Here is a 15,115-nt window from a genome sequence, read left to right as displayed (position 1 = left end):
TTTTGTGTCAGGTCTTTTACTTATCTTAAACAGCTGCCGAGATAAAGAGAAGTTAGAAGTTGATTAAGCTTTGTGGTTTTGAAACCCTATTAAAGTTAGTGAAATTTTATATAATTTACTGAATATACAACCATTATTCCTTTAATCTCGTCTAATTTCAACTCATTGGTTGTATTGCATAATATCAGGATTATTCTTTATTATCTAACTGCCTCTGAATTTGCCTTGAGGGAATATTCTCCAATTATATCTTTTGTGTGCGCTCGTCTTATTGTCATATGAAAGTTTCAGAATTTTTGAAGTTAAATAAAAGATAAGAATTTTTAGGTTCGACAAAATATGTCAAAAACTTTATTAGTGAAGAAATCACTCGTATTTTTGCTTTTTCTAATTTTACGATAAACTTTTGATGATAGTCATGGCTTAAAAATATTTTGAAATTTTTTCTAAAATCTCCCTCCGCTAGAAATTTAGAATTACATTATCATTCTTCAACACAAATTCAGAAACCACAATCTCATTTAAACTAAGGTTTTTAATTAGTATCCGTTTTATATAAGATTCAAAAACTATGGTTGTAAGGTAAAGTAACATAAAAAGTGGATTCAATTTTCATTAATTAAAGTACAATAAGTGTAATTTATTTTAGTTTTTTTTTGATGCCGTATGCCTGTCAGACAATTTTTAATTTTCTAATAATTCATTTTCCTGTTTGGGGGTATTTTTAAGTTTTTTTTTTAAGTTTGGCAACCAAAATTTGTTTTATGTAATTAATAATTAATAAAATTTGATTGTACAAAAAAAATGGGTGCAAAAAGATAAAAATCACAGTTTTGAAAATCTCAAGATCAATATTCAACAATTTAAAACTTAATATATAAAGCATGTATATTCACGATTTTATTTGTTTAATTTCTCTTACTTGGTTTAAGTATAACAATGTCAGAAAAAACACAAGGACAAATAAATGTTACAAGTATTGCTTCTCATACAAATATAGAGAATCATGAAGTTGATTTAGCTGCTTTAAACTCAAATCCATTGTCTATTGGTGAAGTTGGTACTACTTTGACTAATGCTCAAAAAGATATTGTTTTACATAGATTACATTTTGATGTTTTAAATTCATTTGAAAAATTACCTCCACAAGTTACTTTTATTTTTGAAAAAATTGAAGAAATTAGTATTCCAGAAAGTATTGAAATTTTAAAAAAGGCTATAAAAGAACATGAAAATGATGTCAATATTATTGACGATGATTTAAATTTATGGAAGGCATTAGTTGCTTACCATGGACCAGAAAGAGAAGATTATGATGATATTGATGCTACAACAGTTGAACAATCAAGTGGTATTACCAAAAAATTAGGTTCAGTTTTTCATATCAACAAAAAACAAGAAAGCACCAAGGAGAAATCTGGTCAATTTGTTCACACAGTAAAACCTGTTTCAAGCAACGATAAGTCATCCGATGATGAAACAAACGACATTCATGAACACAAAATTGATTACTATAAGATCACTGACTGGAGTTTACAAGTTAGATTAGAAGCTGTTATTATTGCTTATTGGTCACCATATCCTCAAGTTAGAGCTGTTACAGACCCATTTGATGATCCAACTATTCCTGTTGAAACCATTAGAGTTTATCTTATTTCATTAGTTTGGGTGGGTTTAGGTGCTGTTATTAATCAATTTTTTTCTGAAAGATTTCCAAGTATTACTTTAGGTATGTCAGTTGTTCAAGTTTTCTTGTATCCAAGTGGTAAATTTTTAGAATGGTTATTACCAAAAAAGAAATTAAAGTTATGGAAATTTTCAATTGATTTAAATCCCGGTCCATATAATTATAAAGAGCAAATGTTAGCTACAATCACATGTGGTGTTTCATCTGGTACAAGTTATGTTAGTACAAATATTTTAATGCAAAAATTATTTTATGGTAATACTTGGGTAGATTGGGGTTATCAAATTTTATTAACTTTATCAACTCAATATATGGGTTTTGCATTATGTGGTATATTGAGAAGATTTGCAGTTTATCCAGTTAAAGCAATGTGGCCACAATTTTTACCAACTTTGAAATTAAATAAAGCTTTATTGACTCCAGAAAAGAAACAAACTATTAATGGATGGAAAATTTCTGGTTATAATTTGTTTTTCATAACATCAGCAATATCTTTCGTTTATTTTTGGGTACCAAATTATTTATTTGCAGCACTTTCTCAATTTAATTGGATGACATGGATTGCTCCAGAAAATAAGAATTTAGCCATTGCCACTGGAAGCTTTGGTGGGTTAGGTGTGAATCCAATTCCTTCATTTGATTTCAATATTATTGGTACTGCTGGTTTTTACTATCCATTTTATTCAACCTTAATTAATTATATTGGTATGTTGGTTTCATTGTTGGTGGTTGTTGCTGTTTATTTTAGTAATATGTACTGGACTTCATATATTCCAATTAATTCAAATTATTTATATACAAATAAAGGTGAAAGATATAAAGTTTCTGCTGTTGTTAATGAGCAAAGTTTGTTTGATCAAGCAAAATATGATGAATATGGTCCACCATTTTATTCAGCTGGTAATTTGGTAAATTATGGTTCCTTTTTCGCTATTTATCCATTCCATTTTGTTTATGAAGTTGGTACAAATTTTACAACGATGTATGATGGGTTTAAATCATTATTTGAAGGATTGAGAAATTGGAAAAAATCGAGTTATGAGGGATTCGATGATCCACATTCAACTATGATGAGAGCTTATAAAGAAATTCCAGAATGGTGGTATTTAGCTATATTAGTTTTTTCATTAGTTTGTGCTATTTTATGTGTTAAAGTATACCCTGCTGAAACTCCTGTTTGGGGAATCTTTTTTGCATTAGCTATCAATTTTGTATTTTTGATTCCTTTAACTTCAATTGCTGCAAGAACTGGATTTTCATTTGGATTAAATGTCTTGGTTGAATTAATTGTTGGCTATGCTATTCCAGGTAATGGATTAGCTTTAGCATTTATTAAAGCCTTGGGATATAATATTGATGGTCAAGCCAATAATTTTATCAATGATTTAAAACAAGGTCATTATGCTAAAATCCCACCAAGATCAATGTTTAGAACTCAAATATTATCTGTTTTGGTGACTGCTTTTATTCAATTAGGAATTTTGAATTATCAAATTACTGGTATTAAAGATTATTGTGATCCTTTAAATAAACAAAAATTCATTTGTGCTGGTACAACTACTTTCTTTAATGCATCAGTTTTATGGGGTGTTATTGGTCCAAAAAGAGTATTTGATGGTTTATATCCAGTTTTAAAATATTGTTTCTTAATAGGATTTTTAGCTGGTTTATTATGTATTGCTATTAAAAAATACGCACCAAGAAAATGGACAAAATATTTTGAACCAGCTATCTTCCTTGCTGCATTTTTTTCATGGGCTCCAGGAAACGTATGTATTTTTCAAAAAACACTACGAAAGTAGAACTTATACTAACAACTTTCTCAGTTATCTTATTCCACTGGTGGATTATATTTAGGTTATGCTTTCATGCATCATGTAAGAAGAAAATATGAAGCTTGGTTTGGAAGATATTCATATCTTTTAGGTAGTGGTATTGACTCAGGTATTTCTTTTGCTGCAATTATTATGTTCTTTGCAGTTCAATATAAAGAAGTTGATATTGATTGGTGGGGAAATAATGTTCCTTTTGAAGGTTGGGATTATGCATTAAGAGTTAAAGGAGCAAGGTACAATGCTACCTTACATGCTCCAGATGGTTATTTCGGTCCAAGAATTGGTCATTATCCGTAGTTAAAAAATTTATTTGTAATTCTATTTTTCTGTTTTATCGTTGTGTACAAAGTATAATTGGATAATAAATGTTTCATATTAGTTACGCTACCAAAAATTGTGACAGTAGGTCGCATTATTTAATTTACAAAAGACAGGTAGTGTCACTATAGACTTTTCCTTTCAATTCTTATTAAAATGTTTATTAAATAAATTCAATTGACTTTTAGTTCAGTTACTTGACGTCAAAACAATAATTTTGCTGAGTTATGTCTTTAAAGTATGCACACTTTTTTTTCTGTGATTGTTTCTTGAGTTTTCAAATGTCTGATTATTTACATTCGTACACACATATTTAACATCGTGTGTCATACCCTGGAAATACTTTGAAACAAAATTTGACGTATAGCTGAGCCCTCAAAACAAAAATACTGACTTTTAACTGGCCCACTTGCACTTCCGCTTTATGTTCTAGCTATGTTCATAGTACCAAAAAATTCTCAAAATAAAAAATATAATTTAATCAAATTTTGCAGCAATTTTCAAAACAAGATTTTTGCAACTTTTTGTAACTCCATCGAAATAAATCATTAAAAAATTTGTTTTAATTATTTATCATTAATACATGAATAGCTTAGCACTAAAGGATTTCTGAGCAAAAGCTTACAAAAATTTAGCAGCACGGTTGTAGTAAACTGATATTTCATTAGAGAGACATTAATTAGCGATATAGTGAGCCTTTATACTATAGCACTTTTGTCATGTTTAATGCTTTTCCTAACGCTTTAAATTGACTTTTTTTTTTTCTTGTAATCAATATATATTTTTGTATACAATTATAAACATGTAATTATAATACTAAATCTATATAAGGGACACCTGATGCACATGGTGTCTTAAGCTCTGGTGGAAAAATTAAAGCGTAAGAATTTTAGCCTAAAAAAACCACATAGTGTTGATTTTTGTTTTCTTTAGTGGATTTTGGGATGTTTTTGTAATGAGTCAAACTTTAAATCAACTTACATTTTTGGGCCGTAGTTGCACAACAAAAATGGTTGTTTGACGCAACTGTTCAGCCTGGCTAGCTCAATCGGCTAGAGCGTGGGACTCTTAAGAACATATTCCCACTTATGTGGAATGTGAGACTTTTAATCTCAAGGTTGCGGGTTCGACTCCCGCGTCGGGCTGTTTTTTTTTTTTGATTCTTAAAGCTAGGTGAGATATCAGTTTCACTGTGAAAAATAAGTTTTTTTTTTTCTTTTTTTCCTGTCAAATTTAAGTTTAATTCATACAAAAATATGAATCATTGATATATCTGTACAAAATAACAAAATAGTGAAAAAACTATGGAAAACATCAGGATGTTGACTTAAATATTTTACTAATCATATGCTATAGATTCAAATGTCATTAAATCTTTTTATGTATGGAGAGGTTGGAGTGTTGCAAACTTGATGTTAATCAATCTGTTTGTAAACATTACCTTGTACATTGTGTAATTGACCGCTCAAATATTGCACATTGGAATTGGCCATGTATTAAGAAATCACTTTGCTCAGTCCTTCGTATTCTAATGATACATATGGCTGTACTAATTATGGCTTGGGAACACCAAATTGTGTCGGTATATCAAATTCATCAAACATTGATTTCTATATTAAACTTTTTTATTTTGTGTTATATGCTTGTAATTTTTTTTTTTTTTTTAAGTTAAATTTTATATTTGTCTTATAGATCCGAAAAGATAACTTTTTTATTTATTTTGTGTAACTATAATAAGAAACAATCCGAAACGGATTATACAATTTTAAGTATAAATACTGACACTGGTCGAGTTATGATGATCATGTTAAAAACATTAACACCAACTACAAATGTTGTCAAACTTACCACAAGAAATCATTGAGAAAATAGGAAATCATTTATATCAAAATGATGTGTTGTCATTATTACTTGCAAATTCATATTTTTATAATATTTTGCATACAAGATTATATACTGTGATCAATGTTGATTCCACTCCAAAATTATTTCAACATGATTCGGACCTGCTAGAAGAATTTGCTTTTCATTTTAATAACTACAAATTGGGTAATAAATTTATAAGAGCAATAAATATAAGTTCGGTGTTCAGTATAAAATTATTGTTCAAACAAGTTCTCAAGTGTGGATATGGACCTAAAGTTAAGATATTGAGTTTTCTGAAGATGCCAGATATACCCGATTTGGAGGTGTTTGAATTGATCAAAAATGCTTTACCTTTTATGACTCAGTTGGAGGAGTTTTATTGGAATCATGCATCAATTCCATTAAGTTATTTGGAGCATAATAAACAACTAAAGAAATTGAACGGTCATATTGAAACCGATATAGCTACAATTTCAAAAAAGCTGGAATTGGTACTCACTAAACATGCTAAAACTAATGCATCAAAATTATTATTGAGAAATATGGACCTACAAAATATTGATTTGGAGGAGGTTATAGATTTGACTATAGACAATTGTACATACAAAAAAGATTTTTTGGTAAATCAACATTTCCCAAAATTAAGACACTTACAAATCAAAGTTGAAGATGATCCAACACTTGCCAGATTCTTATCAAAACATCAGTTGAGCACCTTGAAAATAAGCTCACCGTCAAAAATTCCATTACAACTCCTCAATAAAAACTTAATGCTGCTACTGATTGACTCAAAATTGGAAATTTCAGATTTCAAACAACTACAACACTTTACTGAACTAAAGTACCTACATATCACAATTTTGGAAAAAGATATACTCGAATTATTACCGTAAATTCCATCATCATTAAGATTTATAAATTTCAATATTTTAGAAGTAACAGAAATAAATAATTGTCTAATTGCAAATGAATATTGGGAATGTTCAAATATAGATCAAAAGCAATTGAAATTTCAAGATTTTGTATTAGAATATAATCGTCGTTATCAAAAAAATTATTGGATAATGTTCAACAACAAATACGTTTTTGAATGTGATGGTAACGTGATATATAGAGATGGGTTTGAAGTATATTTTCTAAAAATAGTAAATGCATTAATGTAGATCATTTAAAATAGTCCTAAAATAACATTAACTCTGGTTTTTTCAGGGTGGAGGTGATCTGATGGTTGTTTTTCCAATATGCAAAAGTGTTCTCTTTTACCATTTTAAACTGAAAATAAACGAATATAATCAGGGTAGACGAGAAGGCAATAAGCTTTGGGTTTTTTGAAACTACATATATAAATTGATTAATCGAGATGGTCGTATATTAATGAATTCTATACTGATGAGTTTTGAATAAAGAAAAGTGAATAAATTGAAAAAAATTTTAATTTTTCAAAATGTTTGATTTGACTAAGCTACCAAAATATTAAAAGTAAGCCGCACGAAATATTCACATTCTGGTTCAAATAATCTATAAGTTGAGACTTAATCAATTCATAAGTCAATTTATCAAATGTATCTAATCAACTTTATCATAAATAAATTATGGCCCTATTTCTAATAACGATAAAACATTGTGAAATCGCAGAATTGAATTTAGGCAAAAATTTATATGATAAAGTCCAGAATGTAGATTTTTGGGCCTTATGTACCCAAATGGCTCTTCATGTGAGGGATCATATTCTCCAATATCCAAATCTTCATCATCAGAAGGGACACAATTAGCAAAATAAATCCAATTCGGGGACAACAGAACAGCACGAACAAGTGCGAGATTTTCCAATAAACATTTTCTAATTTCAGAATCCTTTCCATTACCTTCAAAAGACCTAATTTCCCAAGGTTCAATATGGACAACTTGCTCACTAGGACCTTCAGTTGTAGTTTCGGAATTCTCTAAAATGGTTATATTGTATTTGTCATGTATATTTCCAGATTTGTAGCATTTTTGTAAAGCTTCAATTAATTTTGTTGCGCTGAATTCAGCGGCAATTGAAAAAGTAAGGGATGAAAGTAAAACCAATATCGACAATAACATTGAAAACAGTAGCTGTCATACACGATGATGGTCAAATATATGACATAATTAAAAATAGTGCATTCAAAAACGTTACAAATTCATGACATTTAAGCCTTATATTTATATAATCAATGTTTCAGCGGAATAGATTAGTTGTGAGTCATTAATGTAAATATTACATCTATTTATTATCCTTTGAGAGCCTCTCAAAAAGTAACAGGGCGTCTCGAATTGTCATTCGATACCTCGCATGTTTTAGAAAATACCATATATTGCACAACGAGCCAGTTAAGTACAATTTCAATATATAACATTCATAGATCATAAATCATAATTCTCTGTACATGGGGGCCTATTCACTCTAAAATTTTGCACACATCAAACAATTGGACAATCGATTATCATTTTGAATCTGCTCGAGACTGACATCACATCGAAGAGCAATAGTAAACCTTTTTTGAAAAATTGAATTGAATTAATAATCATCGTCTTTTTTTTCGAAACGTTATACGTTTATTAAGACTTAAATTTTGTCAAAATCAACTTAGGTTAATTTAATTTGACTAAATCACAAATTATATAAAGGTAAAGTGATTGCGAGAGAAATTTCAGCGATTTGATCTTGAAGTTAATAATTATTTTCAAAGTTAATAATGTTTTTCTACTAAATGTGAGAGTCCTTTGCAAGAATATTTCGAGAGATTAAAAAATCAGATTCCTTGCAGTTTTATTTTGACGAGGTAAATCGATTCAAGGTAAATCTATTGTTCAGATCTTCATATCAGTGGTATAAAAATTTCTGATAAATATATTAAATTAATGGAATCATTCACGTTAGTGCTTTGGATTCGAAACATCGTCACTAATAAAAACTCTTTAATTTTCCTTAATAGCGTAGACTCTTTTTGATAGAAAATCTTAAATTTTTATCGTATGCAGAATTTGCAACATTGAGCGTTTCTTCCATAAAATCGAATAAAGAGTAACTTAGATGACAAGAGTACTTAAAAAGCAGAGTATATAATAAGCTTTATTTTGACTTCTTTGTACAGAAAAAATATTTTATATTTTGCAACAATCTGAAACAGAAAATAACTAGTATAAATAATTTTTGAAAATTTGATAAACTTGTAAGTTAATTGCTCTGTTTCAAGGCATAATCTATATTTGTGATAGAATAATCGTAAATGCTTTAATCAAAGTTTGAGTTCCTTATTTTATCTATGAAATTTCTTCATCTTTATGAAACTTTCTGATTTCATTTTGTGCCATGTTGTCTCAACTCTTATTTTCTAATTCTTTGTTTTTTATTTTTTTTTCCTTTTGATCTTTCTCGTAAAATAATTTTTTTTTTTTTGTTAACTCAACACGTTATACTTTTAATATTTTTTGTTGGTTGCAAAATCGTTGGGATTGAAATAAAACAACAACACTAGATGAATTGACTCATGTTATTGGTATCATTGAAAAGGTATTACCCCCAATCAGATATTTAATGGGCCTCTGAATTAATCAAATGTAATTTTAATTTTTTAAATCAAATTATGTACTTTTCTCTCGGAGTTTGGTTTTGTGTCACTACTAATTTTTTTGGGTAATCATTTAGTAAATAAAATATAAAACAGAGCCTAAATCCTTAAATCTCTTAATTTAAATAATTCTTAATTAATTTTATTTTACAACTCAATTCACTTCACCAAAGCAAAATGAAACCAGAGATTGAACAAGAATTATCTCACACTTTATTAACTGAGCTTTTAGCTTATCAATTTGCTTCACCTGTTAGATGGATTGAAACTCAAGATGTATTTTTAAAACAACATAATACTGAAAGAGTGGTGGAAATTGGTCCTTCACCAACTTTAGCTGGTATGGCTTCAAGAACTATTAAAGCAAAATATCAATCATATGATGCAGCATTATCTTTACAACGTCAAGTTTTATGTTATTCAAAAGATGCTAAAGAAATTTATTATACCCCTGACCCTATTGAGGAAGTGACAAAAGAGGAAGCTGTTAAAGAAGAAATTCCTCAACAAGTTCAACCAGTTCAAGTTCAAGTTGCTGAACCACCACAAGCTGGCCCTACTGCTTCTATCCCAGATGAACCCGTTTCGGCTAAATTATTGATTCATGTTTTAGTTGCACAAAAATTGAAAAAACCTTTAGAAAGTGTTCCAATGTCAAAAGCTATTAAAGATCTTGTTAATGGTAAATCAACCGTTCAAAATGAAATTCTTGGTGATTTAGGTAAAGAATTTGGTTCAACACCAGAAAAACCAGAAGAAACTCCATTAGAAGAATTAGCAGAACAATTTCAAGATACATTTTCGGGGGTCTTAGGTAAAACTTCAACTTCTTTGATTAGTAGGTTAATGTCATCAAAAATGCCTGGTGGATTTTCAATTACAACTGCAAGAAAGTATTTAGAATCAAGATATGGTTTTGGTAGTGGTAGACAAGATTCTACCTTGTTAATTTGTTTATGTAATGAACCAGCAGTAAGATTAGGTTCAGAAGCTGATGCTAAAACATTTTTAGACGGTGTTGCTACAAAATATGCAACTCAAGCAGGTATTTCCTTGAATTCGGAAAGTGTTGGTGCCTCTACCACCTCAAATTCGACAGTAGATTCTGCTGCATTAGATGCATTAACTGCTGAAAATAAAAAATTAGCTAAACAGCAATTAGAAACTTTAGCAAGATATCTTCAAGTTGATCTTAACAAGGGGGAAAAATCTTTTATCAAAGAAAAAGAAGCATCTGCAGTACTTCAACAAGAATTGGATTTATGGGAAGCAGAACATGGAGAATTTTATGCAAAGGGTATAAAACCAGCTTTTTCACCACTAAAATCAAGAACTTATGATTCATATTGGAATTGGGCAAGACAAGATGTCTTATCTATGTGGTATGATATAATTTTTGGAAAATTAACTTCAGTTGATAGAGAAACTATTAATCAATGTATTCAAATTATGAATAGATCAAATCCAACTTTAATTAAATTTATGCAATACCACATTGATCTTTGTCCAGAGTATCGTGGGGAGACTTATAGATTAGCCAAGAGATTAGGTGAACAATTGATGGATAATTGTAAACAAGTTATTGGAGAAAATCCAGTTTATAAAGATGTTACAAGAATTACCGGCCCTAAAACTACTGTCAGTGCTAAAGGTTCCGTCTTGTATGAAGAAGTAAACAAGGATTCAGTTAGAAAATTTGAACAATATGTATATGAAATGGCTCAAGGTGGTTCAATGACCAAGATTAAACAACCAACTATTCAAGAAGATTTAGCTAGAGTTTATAAAGCCATTACCAAGCAAGCTTCAAGAGATAGTAAATTAGAATTACAAAAAGTTTATGAACAACTTTTGAAAGTAGTTGATGGATCAAAAGAAATTGAAGTTTCTCACACAACAAAAGATGCTTTAGCTATTCCAACTGGTACAAATACTCCAGAAGACGAATTGTCAACTGCTTCTGATGATGATGAAATTGCCTCATTACCTGATAAAACTTGTATTGCTCAACCAGTTTCATCAACGGTTCCACCACAAACTATTCCATTCTTACATATGCAAAGTAAAAATTTGGTACTGGGACAATGGGAATATGATCGTAAATTATCTTCTATCTACTTAGATGGTTTAGAGTCAGCGGCTATAAACGGTCTTACTTTCAAAGATAAATATGTTTTAGTTACCGGTGCTGGTGCTGGCTCTATTGGTGCAGAAATCTTACAAGGTTTAATCAGTGGTGGAGCTAAAGTGATTGTTACAACTTCACGTTTTTCCAAAAAAGTTACTGAATATTATCAAAATATGTATTCAAGATATGGTGCTGCTGGATCTACTTTAATTGTTGTTCCTTTCAATCAAGGTTCAAAACAAGATGTTGATGCATTAGTAAATTATATTTATGACAAAAAATCAGGTCTTGGTTGGGATTTAGATGTTATTATTCCATTTGCTGCAATCCCAGAAAATGGAAATGGCTTAGATAATATTGATTCAAAATCAGAATTTGCTCATAGGATTATGTTGACCAACTTATTGAGATTATTAGGAGCTGTTAAATCTAAGAAAACTACCGATACAAGACCGGCTCAATGTATCTTACCATTATCTCCAAATCATGGTACTTTTGGATTTGATGGGTTATATTCAGAATCTAAAATTTCTTTGGAAACTTTATTTAATAGATGGTATTCTGAAGATTGGGGTACTAAATTAACTGTTTGTGGTGCTATCATTGGGTGGACAAGAGGTACTGGTTTGATGAGTGCTAACAACATTATAGCAGAAGGTATTGAAAAATTAGGTGTTAGAACTTTTTCACAAAAGGAAATGGCCTTCAACATTTTAGGATTGTTAACTCCAGATATTATTAAATTATGTCAAGAAAATCCCGTTATGGCTGATCTTAATGGTGGATTACAATTTATTGATAACTTGAAAGAATTCACATCCAAATTAAGAAATGATTTAACTGAAAATGCAGATATTAGAAGAGCTGTATCTATTGAAACTGCAATTGAACAAAAAGTAATTAATGGTGATAATGTTGATGCTAACTATAGTAAAGTCACTGTTCAACCAAGAGCAAACATGAAGTTTGATTTCCCAGGTCTTAAATCATACAACCAAATAAAACAAATTGCACCTGATTTAGAAGGTATGTTAGATTTAGAAAATGTTATTGTTGTTACTGGGTTTGCAGAAGTTGGTCCATGGGGTAATTCACGTACAAGATGGGAAATGGAGTCTAAAGGTGAATTTTCTTTGGAAGGTGCTATTGAAATGGCATGGATTATGGGTATGATTAAATATCATAATGGACCATTAAAAGGTAAACAATATACCGGATGGATTGATGCCAAGACTCAAACTCCCGTTGAAGATAAAGATATTAAATCCAAATATGAAGAAGAAATTTTAGAACACTCGGGTATTAGATTAATTGAACCAGAATTATTCCATGGATACGACCCTAAAAAGAAACAAATGATTCAAGAAATTGTTATTCAACATGATTTAGAACCATTTGAATGTTCAAAGGAAACTGCTGATCAATATAAACATGAACATGGAGATAAATGTGAAATCTTTGAAATTGAAGATAGTGGTGAGTACACTGTTAGAATATTGAAAGGTGCTACATTATTTGTACCAAAAGCTTTAAGATTTGATAGATTAGTTGCAGGTCAAATTCCAACTGGTTGGGATGCTAAAACTTATGGTATTCCAGAAGATACTATAAATCAAGTTGATCCAATTACATTATATGTACTTGTTGCAACAGTTGAAGCATTATTATCAGCAGGTATTACTGATCCATATGAATTTTATAAATATGTTCATGTTTCTGAAGTTGGTAATTGTTCAGGTTCAGGTATGGGTGGTGTTAGTGCACTTAGAGGAATGTTTAAAGACAGGTACGCTGATAAACCTGTTCAAAATGATATTTTACAAGAATCTTTCATAAACACAATGGCTGCTTGGGTTAATATGTTGTTGTTGTCTTCTTCAGGTCCTATCAAGACTCCCGTTGGGGCTTGTGCAACTGCTGTTGAATCAGTTGATATTGGTATTGAAACTATTTTATCAGGTAAAGCTAAAGTTGTTATGGTTGGTGGTTATGATGATTTCCAAGAAGAAGGTTCTTATGAATTTGCCAACATGAATGCCACATCAAATGCTGAAGAAGAGTTTAAACATGGTAGAACACCAAAAGAAATGTCAAGACCAACCACAACCACCAGAAATGGATTTATGGAAGCTCAAGGTTCAGGTATACAAGTTATTATGACTGCTGATTTAGCTTTGAGAATGGGTGTTCCTATTCATGCAGTTTTAGCTATGACAGCAACTGCCACTGACAAAATTGGTAGATCAGTTCCTGCACCAGGTAAAGGTATTTTGACAACTGCAAGAGAACATCATGGAGATTTGAAATATCCATCACCATTACTTAATATTAGATATAGAAAAAGACAACTCACTAAAAGATTAGATCAAATTAAAATGTGGGAGGAATCTGAATTAACTAATTTACAAGATGAAGCTGAATTAGCTAAAGAAGAATTTGGATCCGAATTTATTATTTCCGAATTCCTTAAAGAAAGAACTGAAGAAATTTATAGAGAATCTAAAAGACAGGTTTCAGACGCCAAAAAACAATGGGGTAATTCATTTTATAAATCTGATCCAAGAATTGCACCGTTGAGAGGTTCATTAGCTGCTTTTAATTTAACTATTGATGATATTGATGTTGCTTCATTCCATGGTACTTCAACAGTTGCAAACGATAAAAATGAATCAGCTACAATCAACAGTATGATGAAACATTTAGGTAGATCCGAAGGTAATCCAGTATTTGGTGTTTTCCAAAAATATTTAACTGGTCATCCAAAAGGTGCAGCTGGTGCTTGGATGTTAAATGGTGCTATACAAATCTTAGAAAGTGGTATTGTTCCAGGTAACAGAAATGCGGATAATGTTGATAAAGTTTTAGAACAATATGAATATGTATTATATCCATCAAGATCAATTCAAACTGATGGTATAAAAGCAGTGTCAGTAACATCATTCGGTTTTGGTCAAAAGGGTGCACAAGCAGTCGTTGTACATCCTGATTATTTATATGCTGTATTAGATAAATCAACTTATGAAGATTACGCTTTAAGAGTTTCAGCAAGGAACAAGAGAACTTATAGATATATGCATAATGCTATAACTAGAAACACAATGTTCGTTGCAAAAGATAAAGCTCCATATGATGATGAATTAGAACAACCAGTTTATTTAGATCCATTAGCAAGAGTTAACGATGCTAAAAAATTCGTTGCAAAGGATATTCAATCAAATAGAACCTATGTTAGTGAAATATCCCAAAAGACAGCAAAAGCATTATCTGAGCTTAATAAATCGTCAAAGGGTGTCGGTGTAGATGTTGAATTATTATCAGAATTAAATTTAGAAAATGAAACATTTATATCAAGAAACTTCACCCAGGAAGAAATCACATACTGTAAAAACTCATCATCCCCACAAGCTTCATTTACAGGAACTTGGTCAGCAAAAGAAGCTACTTTTAAAGCATTAGGGGTTCAATCTCAAGGTGGTGGTGCAAGTTTAATTGATATTGAAATTTTGAGAGATTCAAAGGGTGCTCCAAAAGTTAACTTAAAAGGTGATGCTGCTTTAGCTGCTAAACAAGCTGGTGTTAAGTCTGTTAATGTTTCTATTTCTCATGATGATTTTCAAGCTACTGCTGTTGCATTAAGTGAATTTTAAATACCTATAGAGAGAATATTGCAGAATTGAATATATGA

General features: G+C 30.3%; 4 protein-coding genes across 4 annotated transcripts; 3 read left to right on the top strand and 1 right to left on the bottom strand. All coding sequences in view use genetic code 12, as the record gives it.

The window, feature by feature from the left end:
• Window positions 1–939: 939 nt before the first annotated feature.
• On the top strand, window positions 940–3,819 carry KGF54_003625 (uncharacterized protein; the record flags this gene model as incomplete). The annotated part of the gene is made up of 2 exons (XM_051764234.1): window positions 940–3,456; window positions 3,514–3,819. The coding sequence occupies 2 exons, from the start codon at window positions 940–942 to the stop codon at window positions 3,817–3,819; spliced, it is 2,823 nt and encodes a 940-aa protein (XP_051619685.1).
• Window positions 3,820–5,672: 1,853 nt separating this feature from the next.
• On the top strand, window positions 5,673–6,599 carry KGF54_003624 (uncharacterized protein; the record flags this gene model as incomplete). The annotated part of the gene is made up of 1 exon (XM_051764233.1): window positions 5,673–6,599. One exon carries the CDS (start codon window positions 5,673–5,675, stop codon window positions 6,597–6,599), a length of 927 nt encoding a protein of 308 aa, XP_051619684.1.
• A 697-nt stretch (window positions 6,600–7,296) lies between these two features.
• Window positions 7,297–7,791, bottom strand: KGF54_003623 (uncharacterized protein; the record flags this gene model as incomplete). Its single annotated transcript, XM_051764232.1, has 1 exon — window positions 7,297–7,791. One exon carries the CDS (start codon window positions 7,789–7,791, stop codon window positions 7,297–7,299), a length of 495 nt encoding a protein of 164 aa, XP_051619683.1.
• A 1,688-nt stretch (window positions 7,792–9,479) lies between these two features.
• FAS2 (trifunctional fatty acid synthase subunit) lies at window positions 9,480–15,077 on the top strand (the record flags this gene model as incomplete). Its single annotated transcript, XM_051764231.1, has 1 exon — window positions 9,480–15,077. One exon carries the CDS (start codon window positions 9,480–9,482, stop codon window positions 15,075–15,077), a length of 5,598 nt encoding a protein of 1,865 aa, XP_051619682.1.
• Window positions 15,078–15,115: the final 38 nt, after the last annotated feature.

This window comes from Candida jiufengensis, assembly GCF_024610255.1.
Source record: "Candida jiufengensis strain CBS 10846 chromosome Unknown scaffold2, whole genome shotgun sequence".
Classification (NCBI taxonomy): Eukaryota; Fungi; Ascomycota; class Pichiomycetes; order Serinales; family Debaryomycetaceae; genus Lodderomyces; species Lodderomyces jiufengensis.
This window is presented reverse-complemented; position numbering and strand designations above follow the sequence as displayed.